At 31.1% G+C, this 24,704-nt stretch overlaps 2 protein-coding genes and 1 long non-coding RNA gene across 14 annotated transcripts in view; 1 reads left to right on the top strand and 2 right to left on the bottom strand.

The window, feature by feature from the left end:
- The window catches only part of LOC143230287 (uncharacterized), a 75,965-nt gene extending 58,552 nt beyond the window's left edge, over positions 1-17,413 (bottom strand). The window contains exon 1 of one of the 2 annotated variants that reach the window (XM_076463555.1): positions 17,125-17,413. The gene's annotated coding sequence lies outside the window, so the exon portion shown is untranslated. Of the gene's footprint in view, positions 1-792; positions 832-17,124 lie in introns of those variants that run through there. The other variant, XM_076463556.1, reaches the window with a different exon arrangement.
- The window catches only part of LOC143230288 (uncharacterized), an 84,734-nt gene that overhangs the window by 22,093 nt on the left and 37,937 nt on the right, over positions 1-24,704 (top strand). The window lies entirely within an intron of this gene.
- Positions 2,312-24,704, bottom strand: part of LOC143230283 (uncharacterized) — a 65,326-nt gene continuing 42,933 nt past the window's right edge. Inside the window, exons 2-9 of one of the 10 annotated variants that reach the window (XR_013016320.1) lie at positions 22,498-22,613; positions 21,968-22,093; positions 20,097-20,167; positions 16,690-16,790; positions 13,573-13,713; positions 5,546-5,796; positions 3,213-3,333; positions 2,312-2,807 (exon numbers count right to left, since the gene is read on the bottom strand). Coding sequence is in view for 4 of the 10 variants with exons in the window: in XM_076463530.1 (XP_076319645.1) it covers positions 3,291-3,333; positions 5,546-5,796; positions 13,573-13,713; positions 16,690-16,707 (453 nt within the window). In the remaining 6 variants the exon portion in view is untranslated. The other 9 variants (XR_013016321.1, XM_076463531.1, XM_076463530.1 and 6 more) reach the window with 9 other exon arrangements.

Here is a 24,704-nt window from a genome sequence, read left to right as displayed (position 1 = left end):
TGCATAAAATTTTGTTTTTAAAATTTGGTTGTAACACTGAAGTTTTTCCAAATCACTAAAATCAAATTAAATTTGGGTGGAAATTAGGTAGGCTAGAAAAGGATGTTACAATTTCCAGTATACAGGGTACAGCCCAAAATCTTGATTTAATAACATCAAAAATAAAATTCACTGCCAAAAGATCTTGTCTATTAATAGTAAGCAGCTATGAAGATACAGAGTTTAGAAGGTTGGCTGAACTGTCCCTCTTCCATAAAATAGTAGAATTATTCATATTAACTTAAACACCTTATAGTGACTAACAAGCTTAAACAAGCCTTATTTGTCAATATCTGTCCACAAAATGCAAGATATCCATGGAAAAGACACCTTTATAAAATTAAGAACCAGATAATGTATTCACTATCATGTGTTGTGTGGAATTTTGTAAGGAGGAAGAAGGTACAGAATTTACTCTCCATAAGCCTGGATATTATAGCAGATTCAGCCACACTGGTGAGCAATTCAGAGGTCACAAGAGGTTTAAATTTCTATACTAAATTTTAAAAAAGGGTGTACTGGAAAGCTTGATTTACGTACAAACCCACTAAATATCTTCCTTACAAAAAAGTTTTACAATTATCTGTATCTAACTTGGGTAATGATTATACAACACATACCTACTAAACAAATAATAAAAGGATATATATAGAACATGGTAAGACAAAAGACCCTTTACTACCACAGTAAAATCCTATAATATTAAGAATGTTGTCTTAAAGATCTCTAAAAAATACTGATAAAAACACAAACCTGAAAGTGAGTCTTTCCTCTTGCTAAGTCCATACCCTGAATGTTCTTTCAATCAAAAATTGTTTCATTCAATCTATAACAACACAATAATAGTGTTTTGTTAGTTATATATTCCACTATTTTATATCTCTATTACACTGCAATCTCCCACACACTCAACTATAAAGACACTTAAAATACCTGATTACATAGTTTCATAAACAATGAACACTGTCAGTTTATATACAGAAATAAAATACTTTAAAAATATTATATAAAAACACAAGAAATGACAGTATATGCTTCACCTAATTAAAAAAACTCAAATCTAAGATTCTTATCATGAAACATTTAAAAGTAAATAAATAATTTGTGTGCTTTAATGAACACAACAATATCAGCAAGTGTCTCAGATAGAATACTGATCCAAATCTTTCTTAATATACAAACATATTCTTCCTATTATTGACAGAAAATTAATTTAGCACTGCCCAGAGAGCTCGGATCCCTATTCAACACAAATTTAAATTTCAGATTTGGAAAGTTGGAGAATCGGAAAATAATAATTAGAATATAACATAAGGAACAGAAATAAGCATTTTACATCCATAATATAACAACAGAAGAAAGACAATTAAGTGCCTGTCTTAACAAATATCAATTTTAAAATAAAACTATGCACATACTATTTCCATGTACCTTAAGAGTTCTCTGGACGTAATACTTTTGTTATTATGTTTGTTATATCATTAACATTGAAAAACAGGTTATTAAATAATTTATTTCAATCCTTTTTAACCTCTTCTCAACATAATAAATGCTCTCTAGTACTATTATGTGACTAAATATAAATTAAGTATTGTTAACTTAAATGCTACAGCTTATTTATTTAAAAGGAAATTAAAGATTTATATCTTCACCCAAAAAATGTTATAATGATAAGTCATTATCTATTGTAAAAAGTTTTACAATTATCTGTATCTAACTTAGGTAATGATTATACAACACATACTTACTAAACAAATAATAAAAGGATATATATAGAACATGGTAAGACAAAAGACCCATTACTACCACAGTCAAATCCTATAATATTAAGAATGTTGTTTTAAAGGTCTCTAAAACACTGATCAGAAACTTTTGGGCTACTATTTTACCAATGATTAATGGGAATGACCATCACATTAAAATACCTCATCTCTCAACGATCAAGCATATTCAGTGACAGATTGCAAGTGGGGTACTATTGGGCTAAATTTTATGTTTGAGAAAAGCAAATCCATAATATGTCATGAATGAAATACAAGTTCAAAAGTAAATAAAGCTTTCTACATTAATATAAAGAGTAGCTAACTTAGTAGTGAAAAAATAAAACAAACATGTAATACATAACTTTAAAACTCCAAATAACTTCACTACTTTCATCACTAAATACAGGAACAATTTTATTCTAGAACATGTATATGTAATGCAGTTATTTCCATATATACAACAGCAAAACTGAACAGCAAGTTTGTTTGTACAACCTTTCATAAAACAATGTCATGTTTCTTGCTATTCAGAAATGTCCATTTTACTTAAGAAGGTTTTAAAATAAATTTTTCATGCATGATAAGTTCAATCTTTACCTTTATCAGAGCAAGTATAGATCAAATTCAACTAGACGTTGTTGAGAATGTTTCTCAAATATGTGACATGGAATAATATAAAACTGAATCAGCTCTTACAAGCAAAATGAGTTTTTTTTTCATACTTTGAAATGTATTGAAGTTCAAAAGATACTAACAGTATATGTTTTTAGGCTATTGAAAGTCATTTTAGACTACTTAGTGGTACCTCAAATATAAGTTACATACAATTATATTTCATACTTATGCTTTAAAACATTCATAGTGAACTACAAAAATACATCACGCCATTCAGTTTTTGATGAGGCACAAGTTTCATCTGAGAATCTGTCTCTTTCACTCTTCTCTGCATTTTCATTATTATTTTCATTGTTTATTTATACCTCCAGCCACATCATTATATTCCACCTTGAATAAATTTCAAAGAAAATTAATGGAAAATAAAAATTATACATTTCATTTTACATTGCACATAATAATATTCAAAACCAATAAATTACAAGCAAACACTGAAGTTGAAACAACAAAAGCTAGCTTTAATAAATTTAAATTAACTGTCAAATCAAGAAAAATTCCCTAATTTATGAAATGCCTCTGCTTATTTTGGAGCAAAGCTATACTGAATATTCACAACCTTAGATTCATGACTACCAAAAAATAGCTTGTCATTGTCTCGCAAACTTTTTACTCATACTTCTAAACTTTTGTTTTATGGAACAATTTGTAAAAAGAAAATGATAATTATAATTACAGGCAATGAAACTCACAGTTTCTAGCAAAAAAAATATTTTTCAAACAAAGAGTAATAAATACCTTGAATCTACAAATTACAGAAATGTAGCCTCATGAGGTTAACCTAATCTCACTCAAATTATATATTTTCTTATTATCTCAGCTCAATAAAACTGTAATGTCACCTGGTGCACCTGCTGTTCTGAAAAGAAAAAGAAAAAATCTGGAAGTGAGGGAATGGGATGGAAGAAAGTCTGATAAACTTTTGTGAATTTCTGTTTAATGCTTGAATAAAGTTGTTGGAAAGGTTCACAAGGATGATGGCATTGTAGAAGGTCCAAAGGAAAATTTGTCCTCCCACTAGGAAACAACAGGATAGAAAAATAAAAATATGAGATCATACTCAGATACAGAATGCTCCAATGATCAAAAACGAGCACAATTTTTTCTTTGCTTCTCAAATAATGCAAATTAACCTTCAACATGCTATATTTTAATAAACAATATTCTTGTACTACACAAGGAATTTGAGGATATGTAACAAGAATTAATTTATTTTCACAGGTAAACAAAACTGCATAATACAGAGTAGTCACTTAACTTTTCCCTACTTTTCTACATATTAATTTATTGCATCTTACAAATACTAACAAAGTGAAATCTGATGCACATATACAGCAATTTCATTTCACAAAATAACAAAAATAAAAGACCGACCATGGGGATTTAAATTATTAATTTACAAGAATAAGACAACTAAATATAATTTCTTTGGTCATATTATACATTTAATTCATGTCTCCTGAATAATCAATAATACTTTAGATTTTCTGGGGCAAATTATTTCACACACTAGCAAGTTTGATATTTTCTTTTGGTTTCCTTATTCATCAGTTTAATTTTGGTTGAGAGTTGTTTCTATTTCAACTTTCTTCAACCAGGAGCTATTATACCATGCAATTTTATGTAGTTCTAAAGTTCACATTACAATTAAGAAATTGGATGTTGTGCAATTGCACTTTTACATGCAAATCCCAGATACCTGCTAAAGCAATAAATTTTAATAACAATTGTACATCACATTTTATGTATAATAATGGATGTTACAATAAAATGTAGACTTCAGCATCTTCAGATAAAATTTTAAGAGAAGTTTCCTTCACATCTAATACAAAAGTGTACAATTTTACTAAAATTTTCATTAAATCCCAAAAATGAACTTTTGTATCCCAAAGTTCAAATAACAAAAATACATAAGATAATGCTTAGAACCCTCTAAAAGACTTTACAATATTGTATACATTTTAACCCATTGTTTCTACAGCTCTGAAAAATTCTTTAAAATAGTCCCTACTCTCAACACAATATCAACCTTGGATGCACAGACATAATATATGCACGTGCAAACATAAAAACCTATCTAACCACATAAATAACTTACAAAACTTCCACAAACAAAATGTACTACATGAAGCATCAATCAAGATTTGTAAGTTTTAATAATTCAATTACATAAGTGCAGTCAATTTGTTGAGATTAATTATCACACTTGGCAGACTCTGTTTAACAAAACAAGAAGAGTATTCACAACACAATACAATTAGAACTAATACATAACAAACTACATAAACTACTTCCAATGTGAAATGAGCATGATGGGATTTGAATGCAAACTTCAAGAAATTACTTATTATTCTCTGTTACTTATTTTAACAATAATCTTATTTTCCATTCCATTACATTATTTCCTTTTCCTGGTTTATTAGGGGGTAACCACCCTAGCACAAATAGTTGTAAATGTTAAATTGTATTTTTGATATATGCATATCTATCAAATGGTTGGGAATTCTCTATAATGAACTAAACAAGTGCTAAACATGTCACCCATTGCACCATGACTTGCAACTGCAGCGAGAAGCCACTGCATTAACATTGCATGCATATATTATCAACATAAAGTGCAATCAACATTGGTATATTCTCAAAGATTACATAAATTCAATTTTTAATGTTAATGCTTCCTTTGTCAGCATTAACAATAACTTTGTGGACACCATCTTTTGACTTGTACATATAAATTAAAAAAGTAAAGTATGAAAGATCAAGTTATAATACAAAAAAAAGTTTAAAGCATAGATCTAAGGCCTATATTTAGTAGCCCTCAGAATGAATTTTAAATGCTTTCCTCAACCTTACTTTTAGTCATGTGGTTTGAAAATGATGTTTTCTAAAATAATTACTGTTTTTAATGTTGTAACTTTTTCTTCAGTTTAGTTGTTTAATTTCAATCTTGTTCCATGACTGAATTTACTTTTTACATGCACATCTTTAATACGTATAAATGGCTTATTGTGGGTGATAACTCACAAATTTACATAGTACCCTAATTTTATTACACATATATAATTACACACCTTTCTCCTTCTGGTATCATACTGGCATCTCCATCTTTCTTGTGTATATCCTGCTCCAAAACAATTTTGTTGGAACTCTTTTCAAATGACTTGCAAGTCTCTTCCAGAGACATTGTAACCTTGAAGTCTTTTACATGCCCACAGATCATCTGCAAAAAATGAGTAATATCCATTTCTAGTAGGTTTTCCTGGCAGATTCCTTCCACAACTGCTTCAACATCTTGTTTTTCAAGGTGGTGACCTTGATTTACCTAGGTAAATCAGCAAAAACAAAACAAAACATGAATTAAACATCTGCATAATCTTCAACTAAAAATGTTTTTTAAGTTGTATTTGTATTTTAGCATGCATATTACTTTAATTGACAATAAAATAGTATTGTAAACATTAATTTTAAGTTTCACACACATATAAATGATATTTTGCTTGGATTCCATCATATATATATATTTTACTTAATAAAAAATTAGCAAACCAAATCTGAAACATCAAAAACTAAAGCACGAAAGTTGAAGGGGAAAAAAAACATCAGTGAGAAAGAGATATAGCATCTTCTAAATGTGACATTCTCATCTGAAGTTGAAGTTTCAGCTAACGTTTAAATAGCTCTGACAGAAACACTACAAAATCAGGTGGAAATGTAAAGGGAAAAATGCTCTTTCTGTTGGTTATAAACAGGAATTAAAGAGTAGTATGTGGAACTAGATAAGAACTTTTAAAAGATGTGGGAGAAACCACTCTATGATTTTACAAGATCAATACTTTTTTATGAATCTGCTAAAGGTGCGAAATTCTTATTTCATATTTAGCTTGTATGTATTTTAAATTTGCGTTTCTAATTAGTTGGCTACTTGTAGTGGTGGGCATAATAAAATATTAACTGAGCAATAAGACAACTAGACACACAAAAATCAATATTTAACTTTTTTTTCTTTACATTTCCTTTTAAATTAAGAAATTAATATATATAAAATACTAAACTATAAATTACAAGCTATGTCTTGATGACAACTTCATTAACATCTGTAGTAAAATGTTGCTTAATAAAATTTTGAAATAATGCTCCAAAATTTGACTAGTGTACTTTGATCCACTTAGTGAAAAAGGTTAAACATGTACTTTTGTAGTCACTTATTCGAAGACATTCTTTGTCACAATTTATCAACAACAATGTGAATACCAACTGTTGTTGATACATCAAGACAAAGACATACTGGTAAATTGCAAAAACATATGATCATGTCTCAAATAGTCAACTTCTTCAAAACCACAAAGGATCTGACGATTCAACTCTATCATATGAAGAACACTACAAAAAATTATCACATGATATCTGAGTGTTAATACTTTCTCACTCTGAAAATGTATTTCTGATAGGTACTTATCTTCCTCCCCTCACCTAAATCTTTCTTAATCCTGGTCTGCCATTTAAGCATTGTTAAAAAAATATTTTGTAAAACTGCACCAATCAGTTTTGCACCATTTCAGAATATGTGCTGATAATGCAACTACTTCTCATCAAGCATACAGGTAGCTCCCTCAACTATTCAAGAACAATCCTAACTTTTAAAAAATTGTGCAGGCACAAACTATAAACCCAAGAATCTTAGTGAGAGGAAGGGTGTAAAAGTAGATGAGAGAATATAAGTAGTTACTGGGAGTATATTTTCAGATTAAGAAAGTGTTAGATTCTGAAACATTACAACCTTCCTCTCACACAAAGCTGGAATCATACATTGCCAAGTTGGAAGGACTAGTGAAGGACATCAATCGTACACCAAACTGAAATCAACTGCACTGAAAGAACAGGTATACTAGAATATGAAAAGAAAGTGTACTTATGGGATACCACATTATTTCTGGAACAGGAATAAACAGTGATATAATTGGGTCTGAACTGAATTGACAGGCACAATAAAAGATATATAGCACTGAATCACTATAGGAAATACTGGATAACTATGACAAGATACAGTAAGGAGTTGAGAAAAATAGGAAGGCTTGTGTGTATGCAATGTTAAGGAAAGTGCCTTTGGTTACATTTGTTTATGCCAAGTGTCGTCAATCTGGAAAAAACATCCAGTGGAAACACCTCATATAAGACTTAGCAATAAAAAAAAACATCAGGGTGAAGTGCCCTGGACATGTAGGATTCATAACTAGACCTCTGTCCACATCAATTATAAGAAACAAGATGCAATACCAAACATAGTGACAGTGAGTTGTATCATAATGCCAGTAAATGAGCTAGAGAAAAACAGCAATAAGTAGCTAGGGCTTGAAAAGCACAAAAATGTATTTGGATAGGCCAAGTGCAGTTTGCCTAAGCAAAAAACATCCAGAAGTGCCTTGCATAAGAAACATATGATCTGTTCAGTCAAAACATCCAGGAGCAGCATCTTGGATACTGAATATTATTGTACAATTCATTATTTTGTACTGTAACCATAAGAAAAACTACAGCTCTCTTTTTCACTTAGTGGATACACATGGGCTAGAAAGTGGTTTTCCAACACCCACTCGAGAAGAAATCTTTATGACCTACCACTCTGACAAGTTAGAACCAGAAGTGGTAAGGACTCCCATTCTCCACTAGAAGAAACGTAGCAAAGAAGGAGGCCAGAAGAACAACACACTGAGGACAGTGCAATGGGTGTCCATAATTCCCTATTTGAAAAGCAGATAAAGCCTGAGTGGGGATGGGCAGAAAAAACAACATACATACATACATACATTATGAGTGAGAGAGAGATACATATACAAGCTGCCAGTAGTTTTACAGACTTACAGAAACACCCCATATCAATATAATTATTGAATTCTAGTGCAAGTATAACATGGAGCACATCTGACCATATAAGACCTGTCAGCATGCGAGACCCTGAAATACATTATTTATCAACTAAAAATATGTGTGAAAAGTAATATTCTGGTCTAGCACAGTCAAAGGTGATGAGACGTGTAGAATCATCACAGAAGGCAAACAATACCTATCCTAGGTCATGCATATAATGTGCAACAAACGTATAGTGAGGTATTCACATTCGAGCCTGAATGATATCCTCCAAAGACTGGCAAACAGATAAAAGTGATAGTTATATGATGAGAAGAAACATTGTGTTATTGGCGACCTTCTACGGACAAATCCGAATAAGCAATCATACAAGTTGATAAACTTAACCAGTGAGTACAATGGGGACATAGGGAATCCTTGGAATAAATAGACAGAAATAACAACATGAATCGAGGTATTATGGACCACACAACATCTTAGGGAACAAATTGGAACAGCTGATACAAACAAACTCTGATCAAACAACCAGGCAAAGAACTGGTAAATAAGATATACAAAAGGACAGGAAGGATGAAAGCCACAGCAAATGGACCAAGATATGAAGAAAACCACTGCCTCTGGTATAAAGACAAGGAGAAAGGAAGAATGGAATGGAAGAGGAAAGATGCTACATGATGAGCAAGTCGATGCTGATGCAAAAGCCACATGAGAAAGTGGAATTCAGTGACAATGGTATGAACTACATCTGATTGCAATTGTCAGAGGAGAGACTGAGACAAAGGAAAGGCCAGGGGATGTTGCTCCAGTGAAGGCGAAAGTAGAGGGAACCATGACTGAGCAGGCCAATACAGAGTAGTGAGAAAGAAAAAAGTTGTCATCTGGATAAGGGGAAAAAGACTCTGAAGAAGAGTCTGATTTGAGTGCAGATACATAAGTGAAGACTACTAGGTAGTTCTAGTAGGCCCAGTGAAGAAGATTCATAGTCTGAAAATAAAGATCTAAATTTAGTTATCCTTGCTTAGTGATATAGCTGATAACAGTGGAATAATCAGTTTGAACCACAACCACCTGGCAAACCACCTTGCAGAGGAAATAATACAGAGTCCAATAAACTGCAAAACGTTCCAGGATATATCAAATGGAAAGAAGTCTCCTCAATAAACAACCAACCAGAAATCTCTTGGGAATTGAGGAAAGCTCCCCTCACCCAATCCACACTTGGTATATGAAGATAAGCAACCATCATGATTTGATCATTCAGAGTTCCAGGGAAAAAAAACCCTCTTAAGTGAGAGGTAATACTCCATGGTAAAGCACAGTGACTTCAGTTAAAAAGTTCAACTTGGACAATTCTATAACAGGTCTCCAAACATCTGTCTTTTGAGGGACAACAATTAGATGGGAATTACACTCAAGGGGAATGAGTAACACCCATTTGGCAGCCCCTTTGTGTAGTAAATCTTGAACAGACCAATCTTTGAAGAAAAATGATCCCAAAGAGGAGGAAGGAAGGAAATAGATAGATAGGTAGAAACCTTCAGACAGAACTTAGAGCCCAATAGAATTGTCATGAAGTACAGCAATATAAATTAATAAACAACATTTGACATACAAAACCATTATGGAACTTATATGTTAAAAAACAATTATCAAACTTACAAGTCCACTAAAGAAAAGGATAAAGGACACAACAGAAAAACCTATCTTGGAGGAAAAGACAACAAGTTAACAATAAGAAAATTTGACTCAAATTTCATTAGTAATGAAAACGAAATTACAACTTAATCCTTTTGCTACAGGCTCAGTATAATATACACAAGTTCTACACATTTGCACATGTCAAGTATTTATGCTAACTTTTGACACAACGTTCATATCTTCACTAAATTAGGTAGGTATTTAGTAAAGATTACAGGTATTTTGTATAAAAGAATCAGATTTTTTTATGAAATATTTATGCTAAAGATTTGTTAGTGGAAATAGAGTCTGTTTTGTTACTAGTCTGACTACAATGTGTTAAGATCTGGAAATTTTTTATATCTCAGTGGTTGGTTGGTTGATTTCGTGTTTTATGGCACAAAGGAGCTAGGCTATCTGCGCCCAACATCCGGAAAAAAGGTAAAATTAAAGTAAATGTAGTAAAATTCATAAAAGGACATGAAAGTAAAACAAAACAGCAAGTAAAAACATAAATAGCATAAAACCAATGTTTACATCTAGTCTACAACGTTAAGAGAAAAACTACAGTAACAAAATTCGTAACGAGCTGTCTGTAGCATAATGGTAATTATCATAACCCGCCAAGAAGACTAACAGGTAAGTACAAGAACCACCGTCAGTCACCTGAAGTTGGCCTTTCCAGTCCTGGTTCTGGGATATGTGTCATTACAGCCACTATCAAAAGTAGGTAATAAAAGTGTTAAAAGACATGTAGCAAAATTGTAATAAAACTCGCCAGGACGACTGACGAGTAGTTTAAACAGCAGCATTAGTCACCTGAAGTTGGCCTTTCCAGTTCTGGAATTTAATGTTATGGCCATTTTCTAATTTCAAATTGAACTAGAGATTGTGACTCTTAAAGTGGAACCACAATAAAAAAAATTAAATGAAGAAATATAAAACATTTAAATGACATTAAAAAGATTAATGGCTGTTAAAAAACTAAAAACATTATCAAGGTGGACAGTGTCACCTTCACCAATAACACTGTCTAATGTTATGGAAAACCTTGGGACAGAACATGTTTAAAATAGTGCCGTTGAGAGTCATAAGGATGGCAAGAAAGTACAATGTAGCTTATAGTAATCTGAGTGTTATACAAACTACACATCGGTGCATCAGTTCCAGATAAAAGGAAACGATGTGTTAAAAAACTGCGACCAATGCGTAGTCCAGTCAGAACAACTTCCTCCTTCCGAACCTTACGGAAGCAAGGCAGCCAAACTCCACTATAGGGTTTTATTTGGAAAATAAATACTGATGAGAGAGAAAGTTCCATATCAGGTTTTCTTTAATCGTTTTTTCAACATGCATTACTCTTACAAGTAAACCTTCAACTTCTTTACAGACATCCTAAAATATAGTAGTATCTTTTAACATCAAAACAGTTTACATAAAACTTACCATCATGTCCAACTTCTGTCAGGATTTTTACAGTCTCATGAGACGTGTCCATTTTCACCATACTTGAAGCAACCAGATTTACTTCTCCCGTCCCCACCTACATTAGGACAATCTTGTGACACGTGCCCATCTTCACCACACTTACAACATCCTGTTAAGATGGTTAAAGGAATACTATGTAACTATATGCATGTATTGTCACCCTAACTGAAAATAAATTAAAACTTAAGACAGAATTTAAGAAGAATATAATGTTACATATTTTTCATGTTGATTTAAAAAATTTATAATAATCTATATTAGTGTTGCAAGTTGAAAGGATTAGGTAGATTTGATACATTCTCAAACTAAGGAGTCATGTTAAAGCAGAAATTTAAATTCTAACAAAGTAACAGGATGCAGAAACTAAAACCATGTTTAAAACAACTGGGTGCTGAAAAAGAAAATATACTTACCCTACTCAAAGGCAGTGTGAAGATTGAAAAAAATAGATTAGAGTTAAAACTCAGCAGGAAATAAAGCAGGTTTTATGAAAGACATGTGAGAATCATCCACATGTACTAACATACAGATAATATCCAAACTGAAGGAGTTGGCTTATCCACACTGTAATAGTAGCATGCAACAGATCTAGACAGTGAGGGGTTCAACGGTAGAATAAAAAAAATAGCAGGAGCCCTTAAAATACGTACGTGCCAAATAACACCAAGACAAGATGCAAAAGATGAGTCTAAATGAGTATATAGGAAAGAAACAGGAGGGAGGGAAATAGGATGAAAAGTACAATCACCATCCCAAGTAACAGAAGTCTTAGAAAAGAAGCCAGGTCTGGGTAAAGTAAGTACAAGTACAATGTAAGACTGTGAAAAACACTAATGATATTAAAATCAGACCAATGGAGACCATAGGTAAGGAGATGGAAATATGTCTAGAAGCCAATAATTCAAACAGAGCATGTGTCAGAGAATATAAAATCATTGTCAGGTCCCAACGAGGCATGAAAAGGGTCGGAATAAAGTGGGGAAGGCAAAATGTAGAAAACTAAGCTATCCAATAACCAGCTAGAGTGAAAATTGATAGTCCATAGCTAAACAACCACGTGAAAAGGACTGAGCAGTGAGTCACCATAGAACAGGAAGGAAGTGGTAGACAAAACAGTGGTGAAAAGTTTGCCACTTCTGTTGACAGAAAGAAGAAAAAAAAACGAAGGACAAGAGGAATGTGATATAGAAAGTGGTACACATTTGGAAAGTATAGATGGTTATGGACCAGGCAAATCCCATATATGAAGATGAAAGGATAACACCCCTAGATGAACACAATGTATGATTTTTATTTTCCAACTTTCCAAATCTGAAATTTAAATTTGTGTTGAATAGGGATCCGAGCTCTCTGGGCAGTGCTAAATTCATTTTCTGTCAATAATAGGAAGAATATGTTTGTATATCAAGAAAGATGTGGGTCACTATTCTATCCGAGACAATATCACCATATTGTTGTGTTCATTAAAGCACATAAATTATTTATTTACTTTTAGATGTTTCATGATAACAATCTTAGATTTAATTTTTTTAATTAGGTGAAACATATACTGTCATTTCTTGTAATTTTATATAATATTTCTAAAGTATTTTCTTTCTGTATGTAAACTGACAGTGTTCATTGTTTATGAAACTATGTAATCAGGCTTTTAAGTGTCTTTATAGTTGACTGTGTGGGAGATTGCAGTGTAATAGAGATATAAAATAGTGGTATATATAACTAACAAACACTTTGTGAAGGACATTCAGGGTATGGACTTAGCAAGAGGAAAGCTCACTTTCAGGTTTGTGTTTTTTAGAGACCTTTAAGACAACATCCTTAATATTATAGGATTTGACTGTGGTAGTAATGGGTCTTTTGTCTTACCATGTTCTATATATATCCTTTTATTATTTGTTTAGTAAATATGTAAGGTATAATAATTACCTAAGTTAGATACAGATAATTGCAAAACTTTTTTGTAAGGAAGATATTTCGTGGGTGTGTACATAAATCAAGCTTTCCAGTACACCCTTTTTTAAAATTTAGTACAGTAATTTAAACCTCTTGTGACATCTGAATTGCTCACCAGTGTGGCTGAATCTGCTATAATATCCAGGTTTATGGAGAGTAAATTCTGTACCTTCTTCCTCCTTACAAAATTCCACACAACACATGATATCTGGTTCTTAGTTTTATAAAGGTGTCTTTTCCATGGATATCTTGCATTCTGTGGACAGATATTGTCAAATAAGGCTTGTTTAAGCTTGTTAGTCACTATAAGGTGTTTAAGTTAATATGAATAATTCTACTATTTTATGGAAGAGGGACAGTTCAGCCAACCTTCTAAACTCTGTATCTTCATAGCTGCTTACTATTAATAGACAAGTTTTTTTGGCAGTGAATTTTATTTTTGATGTTATTAAATCAAGATTTTGGGCTGTACCCTGTATACTGGAAATTGTAACATCCTTTTCTAGCCTACCTAATTTCCACCCAAATTTAATTTGATTTTAGTGATTTGGAAAAACTTCAGTGTTACAACCAAATTTTAAAAACAAAATTTTTTGCACGAGAAATAAATACTGCTGCTTTGGTGAAGGGATAATTCATTGTAATATTTTTTTTTTTCAGTTGTTGAATTATTTTTTGTTTATTTCTTGCTGAAATGTAAGAAAAATAAAGAAAAAATTTTCTCCGAAGTTAAAGAAATGTATAACTATGTAATATTTCTTGCACCTTAATGCAAAGAAGCACCAGATAAGATTGAAAATACAATAGTAGACAAATACAACAATATATTGATTATTAAATAATGTTAGAAGTTTGTATATGGATATAGATTGTTATTAGATATTTCTGCAGTATTTCATTTTACCATTCCTACTCTAAACTCATCTTCATGCTGTGGAAATTTTCTTGTGACAGAATTTGCTCAGTTTCTTGAAAAATCCCAAATATACTGACAGTAAGGCAGAGAATCGTTTTAAGGTACTGATGTATTTATAGCTCAGCTTCTTTCTGTGTCATCTCCATCACTTAGTGCTTTGATTTTTGTGGGATGTTAGGAGAAGCTTTTTTGTAAAAGTATAAGCATAGATAAATGTTAGTTATGGCTAAACAGCAATAAATAGCTGTAGAAGTAAATCAATGAAGTTGATGTACACTATATGTATATATTATTATACCATAAAAAGGGTATGCTATGGATTATATGAACAACACATACAAACAACAGAAAAAAGGTTTGACAGAAACATGAAAAAGAGTAAGTACTTCTAACAAATTATAAAATACAAAAATATATTTCTATTCTTCACATATGTCTCTCTTAAGTTAAGACCCTCAATCAAGTTCTTGTCAATTATGCCTTTTTATTGATTTTACATCTGTAAACAAACCATTGCAATTTTTTTGCTACTTGTTCTTGAGTAAAATATTACAGTGATGAACATATACTTGATGGAATTTTAAAACAAAAATTACACTTCTATTAAACAGCTGTATCATATTATATTACACTCGGTGACAGCCTTAACTAATGCTAACAGTGAATGTATGGACTATTCTCAATGTATGTTTTACAAGTCCAATATTGTTTTGTTACAGTTTGCAAAAATCTCCTAATATTTTTATATCAAATTATACTTTACAATTACCATATTACAAATATAACAAAACTAAAGCAAGTCTGGAACAGAGTGACATTAATATAAAGTTAAAAATATATTGAAGGCAATACACAACCTCGTTCAATACAAAGCATTCACTAATGTAATTTTAAAGACCAGTTATGAAGGCACATGAAGTTTATAAAAAAACATAACTAGCCTTTTATCTGACATTTATACAAACTGGGTATAAAGACAAAGTATAACATGAAATTCATATACAACAGTATTTTGTTTGTTTTAGAATCATGCACATAATGGGTCAGTTTTTCACATCCTTCCCTAATATTCAAAAGATAAACAAAAAGGAAGTTAGTTGCTCAACTCGTGATAACCCTGTCTGACCAAACAATGGGATTTGATGATCACTCTCATAGTGCACCCATGGCCTCAAAGTATGTAAACAAGTTTGTTTCTGTGACATGTCATAAATCATGAATTCTCATATTCAAAGTTTGGATATAATAACCACTAGGCCATCTACATAGATCCTTCAATAATCAATACACAGATTTGTATTGTGGTAGTAATGAAACTACCAGTAATGTAAAATATTACACACAAAACATGCTAGCTTTTTATGGGCCCAGCATGGCGGCGTGTTAAGGCGCGTGCGACTTCGTAATCTGAGGGTTGTGGGTTCGCAACCCTGTCATTCCAAACATGCTCGCCCTTTCAGCCATGGTCAATCCCACTATTTGTTGCTAAAAGAGTAGCCCAACAGTCCTAAATTAAGAATGGCTAGCACAGATAGCCCTTGAGTAGCTTTGTGTGAAATTCAAAAACATCTACAAACCAACTCATCAACCCTATTTTATCCACCACCCCTCAAAAAAGTATGAAATTTGTTTGGTTACAGAGCTAACAAATAGAAAAATTCAAGAAAAAAACAGGAGATTAGTTGAGTACTTTATTTCTTTTTTTAGTGTTTGTTATTTAGGCATAAGTGTAAAAGTAATTGACATGTAAATATAGGTATATTTGTTAGGTTACTTAAGATTAGAGTAATAAAATTATAATATAAAAAATGGTTCTAAAGGCACAAGAACAGGTTGTAATAGCTCATGGGTAACATAATTTGTAATTTAAAGCAAGCTGCATGTAATTTCACAGATATATCATTGTGACACTGGGGAATGGTACGAAAAAGATTAAACAAAATAAACTTAAACGTTTAAAAAGTGTACATTGTTACAAAGAAGAAAAATATGTGGCAAAATGCCAAATTTTTTACATTTTTAAAACGGTAAAATTTGATAGTGAGGTAAAAGTATGGTTTCCCCTTTAGGATCTTTTTAGCTTAATGCTTCTGATACAATCATTATTTCCCTTTTTTTGAATTTAAAATATTATATTCTTTCCTCTTTGTTTTAATTAATATATTGTTTTATGACATTAAAATTTGTTTTCACTTTAGTTTCAATCCATTTCATAACTTTGCTAAATATGTTAAACTGTTGCCAGCTAACTTGATTATTAATCCTCCATTACTAACAAGTAATATTCATTTCCAATATTTTATTACATATACATACCAACTTCTCCAATTCCATGAACCAACTGTTGGTTCTTCCTTGTTGTTGAAGCTCTAGATGATATAGAAATGTTGTCCAGTTTGTGTCATGGTCTGAGAACCCTGAACCAAAAGCGAGGTCAAAAGTATAAAAATAGTTGTCATTCTCTTTGGCATAGAGAGAGATTTACTTAAATTATTGACAAAACATGGTTATATTTTCTGGGGAAAGATAATTAGTAAAATAAGTTATGACTAAAACAGTTTCAGTCTAAATGATTTCAGTTATCAATCCTGAGAGTGAAACCTGTAAAACTAAGCACAGTTTAGCATAAACATCAACTGTTACAGTCTGCACATCATCCCTTATTTCTGTTTTATTTTAATAAAGATTTTGTTAATTGTACACACTTGCCCCTTATTTTATATACACTAAAAAACTTGTTAAATACAGTACCCCATACTTCCTGGACAAATTTGCTGTTATCAGTAGATCACATCAAAGTATCACACACGTACACTACATTATTTTTTCTTTGTTTGTTTTACATATCCAATCCATATCATGTATTCAACCTAGAATTTGAATTAGGATATAATCAAAGCCAAATCACAATGACCATAACTTACACATATAGACAATATAAGAATGAGATGATTTAAATTGCATGATTTACATGCCTGACTGTTGGAGTGAGATTGAGCACCATGGTGAGAGCAAAAGAGCTGTCTGAGGCCTTGAGAAAGAAAATTGTAGCAGCTTATGAGTCTGGTAAGGGATTTAAAAGATCCCAAAGATTTTGAAATCAGCCATTCCACTGTCTGGAAAATAGTCAACAAGTGGAGGACTTTCAAAACAACTGCCAACATGCCCAGGTCTGGTCGTCTAAGCAAGTTCCCCCCCGAGAGCAGACCGCAAGATGCTATAGGAGGTCTCCATACACTTTAAAATGTCAGCACGGATTTACAGCAGGTTCTGGCTACTGTTGATGTGAAAGTGCATGCCTCTACAATCAGAAAGAGACTGCACAAGTTTAACTTACATGGGAGGTGTGCAAGGAGGAAACCTTTGCTCTCTAAGAGAAACATCAAGGCCAGGCGACAGATTACCTTCCAGTACCCGTGCCTATGAAAATATCTAGATCAGCAAGACACAGTGAAGTGTATAAAATGAGCACGAGCTATTTTATTCTGTTGATTTTACTTCCCTGGCAGTTGTCTACCAGTTTACACATAGAAGATTTCAAACAATTCAACAGTGAAATTTGTCACTGGTAGGCTCACACTTGAGATTATATTATCAGTCATTTGCAAGGTAAAATACTTATATAACAACAAGATTATTAAACACTGTAAAGTCAAAACAACGAACATTTCAAAGAGAAATATCTTAAATATTCTTAACAGAAGCAGAACAATTTGCACAGCACAGCACTTAGGAAAGGAACAGAGTCCCAACACCACACCCCAGACCACTCTGTACCATCTCCCTTATTCACAATGTTAAAGCTGTGATTAGGGAAAAACAAAAACAATCACTGCGATAAAACCAGCATTATTAACAAAATAGTATACCCACCTGGCCTGGTGGGTTAAGGTGTTTGACTCGTAATCTGAGAGTCACGGATTCAAATCCCAGTTGCCCCAAATATGCTTGCCCTTTCAGCCATGGGGATGTTATAATGTAAAGTCAATCCCACTATTTGTTGGTAAAAGAGTAGCCCAAACATTGGCAGTGGGTGGTGATGACTAGCTGCCCTCCCTCTAAATTAGGGAAGCTCTCATGTAGCTTTGTGTGAAATTCAAAACAAATAATATACTAGACTTATAAAGATTTACAATCCAAATATTAATACAACCACATTTTTGAACAACAACTGTTTATCAAAGTAAGAAACATAGCTAAACATACTGGAATAATTACAGGTCCTTTTGCCCCAACAAGAAAGTTTGTAAAGTCATGTGATCTCCACGATCAGCCTTCTCATCCTGTGTAATTAAGTTTAGCACTATCATAGATACAATGAAAATTACCATTCAAAAACTAAACTGTTAAGCATTTTATAGAAGTAATTTGATGTGCAACTGTTTCTCTTAACAGAGAAGTTTAGCCAATATATGAACCAAATGAAATAATCCAGATATGAATAATCATTCAACTTAAGTTAACCACTGATCTCACATAAGAGTAGTGCTTTCACTGATATTTACTTTGAGTATGTAGAGAATATTAATAATAAAAAAAAAGTCTGAGGACAACTGTCTCTTAATATACTGAAGTTAGTAATTCTTACATTCTTGGTCTGTAAAATAAATATGCATAGTCTCACAAGTAACAGTGATTATACCGTCCAAAACAACTACCCTCTTAGAATAATATTAAAGATACCTTCAAGATACAATGCATTCAAAGCTTATTATTATTACAAATCTTCTTGGATTAGAGAAATTTCACACTTTTTCTCTTTTTAATGGAGATTTTCTTAAAACCAGTTTCTATTTAATAAAAATGCATAAAAAAATCTGTGTTTTGTAATATTAATCTAAATATTTTAGCATAAATCAGTTGAAAGATATAACAGATCTTTTTTGAATATATTTTTATTAAAGGGTAAAAATGACCATCAACACTAAACTAAAAAAAAACAGTTCAATATACCAATAAAGAAATGTATAAATCTTGATTAAAAAGATGGCCCTCTTATGCAATGTAATTAAATTGAATTTGGGTGGTAGGCTAGAAAAGGATGTCACAATTTCTAGTATACAGGGTACAGCCCCAAAATCTTGATTTATTAACATCAAAAATAAAATTCACTGCCAAAAGAACTTGTCTATTAATAGTAAGCAGCTATGAAGATACAGAGTTTAGAAGGTTGGCTGAACTGTCCCTCTTCCATAAAATAGTAGAATTATTCATATTAACTTAAACACCTTATAGTGACTAACAAGCCTTATTTGACAATATCTGTCAAAAGAATGCAAGATATCAATGGAGAAGAGACCTTTATAAAATTAAGAACCAGATAATGTATTCACTATCATGTGTTGTGTGGAATTTTGTAAGGAGGAAGAAGGTACAGAATTTACTCTCCATAAGCCTGGATATTATAGCAGATTCAGCCACACTGGTGAGCAATTCAGAGGTCACAAGAGGTTTAAATTTCTATACTAAATTTTAAAAAAGTGTGTACTGGAAAGCTTGATTTATGTACACACCCACGAAATATCTTCCTTACAAAAAAGTTTTGCAATTATCTGTATCTAACTTAGGTAATTATTATACATTACATATTTACTAAACAAATAATAAAAGGATATATATAGAACATGGTAAGACAAAAGACCCATTACTACCACAGTCAAATCCTATAATATTAAGAATATTGTCTTAAAGGTCTCTAAAAAAACACTAATAAAAACACAAACCTGAAAGTGAGCTTTCGTCTTTTTCCTCTTGCTAAGTCCCTGAATGTCCTTCACAAAGTGTTTCATTCAATCTATAACAGAAATTGTATCGAACTACAACTGTACTGGTAATGAATTATTAATAATAGATACTGTAAACCTTTAATTTTTTTATTTTTGTTAGTTATATATACCACTATTTTATATCTCTATTACACTGCAATCTCCCACAAACTCAACTATAAAGACACTTAAAATACCTGATTACATAGTTTCATAAACAATGAAAAACTGTCAGTTTATATACAGAAAGAAAATAGTTTAAAAATATTTAAAAATACAAGAAATGACAGTATATGTTTCACCTAATTAAAAAAATTAAATCTAAGATTGTTAACATGAAACATTTAAAAGTAAATAAATAATTTGTGTGCTTTAATGAACACAACAATATCAGCGTCTTAGATAGAACACTGAGAGAACTCGGATCCCTATTCAACACAAATTTAAATTTCAGATTTGGAAAGTTGGAGAATCGGAAAATAATAATTAGAATATAACATAAGGAACAGAAATAAGCATTTTACATCCATAATATAACAACAGAAGAAAAACAATTAAGTGCCTGTCTTAACAAATATCAATTTTAAAATAAAACTATGCACATACTATTTCCATGTACCTTAAGAGTTCTCTGGACGTAATACTTTTGTTATTATGTTTGTTATATTATTAACATTGAAAAAACAGGTTATTAAATAATTTATTTCAATCCTTTTTAACCTCTTCCCAACATAATAAATGTTCTCTAGTACTATTATGTGACTAAATATAAATTAAGTATTGTTAACTTAAATGCTACAGCTTATTTATTTAAAAGGAAATTAAAGATTTATATCTTCACCCAAAAATGTTATAATGATAAGTCATTATCTATTGTAAAAAGTTTTACAATTATCTGTATCTAACTTAGGTAATGATTATACAACACATACTTACTAAACAAATAATAAAAGGATATATATAGAACATGGTAAGACAAAAGACCCATTACTACCACAGTCAAATCCTATAATATTAAGAATGTTGTTTTAAAGGTCTCTAAAACACTGATCAGAAACTTTTGGGCTACTATTTTACCAATGATTAATGGGAATGACCATCACATTAAAATACCTCATGTCTCAAAGATCAAGCATATTCAGTGACAGATTGCAAGTGGGGTACTATTGGGCTAAATTTTATGTTTGAGAAAAGCAAATCCATAATATGTCATGAATGAAATACAAGTTCAAAAGTAAATAAAGCTTTCTACATTAATATAAAGAGTAGCTAACTTAGTAGTGAAAAATAAAACAAACATGTAATACAAAACTTTAAAACTCCAAATAACTTCACTACTTTCATCACTAAATACAGGAACAATTTTTATTCTAGAACATGTATATGTAATGCAGTTATTTCCATATATACAACAGCAAAACTGAACAGCAAGTTTGTTTGTACAACCTTTCATAAAACAATGTCATGTTTCTTGCTATTCAGAAATGTCCATTTTACTTAAAAGGTTTTAAAATAAATTTTTCATGCATGATAAGTTCAATCTTTACCTTTATCAGAGCAAGTATAGATCAAATTCAACTAGACGTTGTTGAGAAAGTTTCTCAAATATGCGACATGGAATAATATAAAACTGAATTAGCTCTTACAAGCAAAATGAGTTTTTTTTTCATACTTTGAAATGTATTGAAGTTCAAAAGATACTAACAGTATATGTTTTTAGGCTATTGAAAGTCATTTTTAGACTACTTAGTGGTACCTCAAATATAAGTTACATACAATTATATTTCATACTTATGCTTTAAAACATTCATAGTGAACTACAAAAATACATCACGCCATTCAGTTTTTGATGAGGCACAAGTTCCATCTGAGAATCTGTCTCTTTCACTCTTCTCTGCATTTTCATTATCATCTGATTGTTTATTTATACCTCCAGCCACATCATTATATTCCACCTTGAATAAATTTCAAAGAAAATTAATGGAAAATAAAAATTATACATTTCATTTTACATTGCACATAATAATATTCAAAACCAATAAATTACAAGCAAACACTGAAGTTGAAACAACAAAAGCTAGCTTTAATAAATTTAAATTAACTGTCAAATCAAGAAAAATTCCCTAATTTATGAAATGCCTCTGCTTATTTTGGAGCAAAGCTATACTGAATATTCACAACCTTAGATTCATGACTACCAAAAAATAGCTTGTCATTGTCTCAAACTTTTTTACTCATACTTCTAAACTTTTGTTTTATGGAACAATTTGTAAAAAGAAAATGATAATTATAATTACAGGCAATGAAACTCACAGTTTCTAGCAAAAAAAATATTTTTCAAACAAAGAGTAATAAATACCTTGAATCTACAAATTACAGAAATGTAGCCTCATGAGGTTAACCTAATCTCACTCAAATTATATATTTTCTTATTATCTCAGCTCAATAAAACTGTAATGTCACCTGGTGCACCTGCTCTTCTGAAAAGAAAAAAAAAAAAGTCTGGAAGTGAGGGAATGGGATGGAAGAAAGTCTGATAAACTTTTGTGAATTTCTGTTTAATGCTTGAATAAAGTTGTTGGAAAGGTTCACAAGGATGACGGCATTGTAGAAGGTCCAAAGGAAAATTTATCCTCCCACTAGGAAACAACAGGATAGAAAAATAAAAATATGAGATCATACTCAGATACAGAATGCTCTAATGATCATCAAAAACGAGCACAATTTTTTCTTTGCTTCTCAAATAATGCAAATTAACCTTCAACATGCTATATTTTAATAAACAATATTCTAGTACTACACAAGGAATTTGAGGATATGTAACAAGAATTAATTTATTTTCACAGGAAAACAAAACTGCATAATACAGAGTAGTCACTTAACTTTTCCCTACTTTTCTACATATTAATTTATTGCATCTTACAAATACTAACAAAGTGAAATCTGATGCACATATACAGCAATTTAATTTCACAAAATAACAAAAATAAAAGACCGACCATGGGGATTTAAATTATTAATTTACAAGAATAAGACAACTAAATATAATTTCTTTGGTCATATTATACATTTAATTCATGTCTCCTGAATAATCAATAATACTTTAGATTTTCTGGGCCAAATTATTTCACACACTAGCAAGTTTGATATTTTCTTTTGGCTTCCTTATTCATCAGTTTAATTTTGGTTGAGAGTTGTTTCTATTTCAACTTTCTTCAACCAGGAGCTATTATACCATGCAATTTTATGTAGTTCTAAAGTTCACATTACAATTAAGAAATTGGATGTTGTGCAATTGCACTTTACATGCAAATCCCAGATACCTGCTAAAGCAATAAATTTTAATAACAATTGTACATCACATTTTATGTATAATAATGGATGTTACAATCAAATGTAGACTTCAGCATCTTCAGATAAAATTTTAAGAGAAGTTTCCTTCACATCTAATACAAAAGTGTACAATTTTACTAAAATTTTCATTAAATCCAAAAATGAACTTTTGTATCCCAAAGTTCAAATAACAAAAATACATAAGATAATGCTTAGAACCCTCTAAAAGACTTTACAATATTGTATACATTTTAACCCATTGTTTCTACAGCTCTGAAAAATTCTTTAAAATAGTCCCTACTCTCAACACAATATCAACCTTGGATGCACAGACATAATATATGCACGTGCAAACATAAAAACCTATCTAACCACATAAATAACTTACAAAACTTCCACGTACAAAATGTACTACATGAAGCATCAATCAAGATTTGTAAGTTTTAATAATTCAATTACATAAGTGCAGTCAATTTGTTGAGATTAATTATCACACTTGGCAGACTCTGTTTAACAAAACAAGAAGAGTATTCACAACACAATACAATTAGAACTAATACATAACAAACTACATAAACTACTTCCAATGTGAAATGAGCATGATGGGATTTGAATGCAAACTTCAAGAAATTACTTATTATTCTCTGTTACTTATTTTAACAATAATCTTATTTTCCATTCCATTACATTATTTCTTTTTCCTGGTTTATTAGGGGTAACCACCCTAGCACAAATAGTTGTAAATGTTAAATTGTATTTTTGATATATGCATATCTATCAAATGGTTGGGAATTCTCTATAATGAACTAAACAAGTGCTAAACATGTCACCCATTGCACCATGACTTGCAACTGCAGCGAGAAGCCACTGCATTAACATTGCATGCATATATTATCAACATAAAGTGCAATCAACATTGGTATATTCTCAAAGATTACATAAATTCAATTTTTAATGTTAATGCTTCCTTTGTCAGCATTAACAATAACTTTTGTGGACACTATCTTTTGACATGTACATATAAATTAAAAAAGTAAAGTATGAATAATCAAGTTATAATACAAAAAAAAAGTTTAAAGCATAGATCTAAGGCCTATATTTAGTAGCCCTCAGAATGAATTTTAAATGCTTTCCTCAACCTTACTTTTAGTCATGTGGTTTGAAAATGATGTTTTCTAAAATAATTACGGTTTTTAATGTTGTAACTTTTTCTTCACTTTAGTTGTTTAATTT

Source organism: Tachypleus tridentatus, chromosome 10, assembly GCF_004210375.1.
Source record: "Tachypleus tridentatus isolate NWPU-2018 chromosome 10, ASM421037v1, whole genome shotgun sequence".
Taxonomy (NCBI): Eukaryota; Metazoa; Arthropoda; class Merostomata; order Xiphosura; family Limulidae; genus Tachypleus; species Tachypleus tridentatus.
The sequence above is the reverse complement of the archived record's forward strand: the minus strand, read 5'-3'. Positions and strand labels throughout refer to the sequence as shown.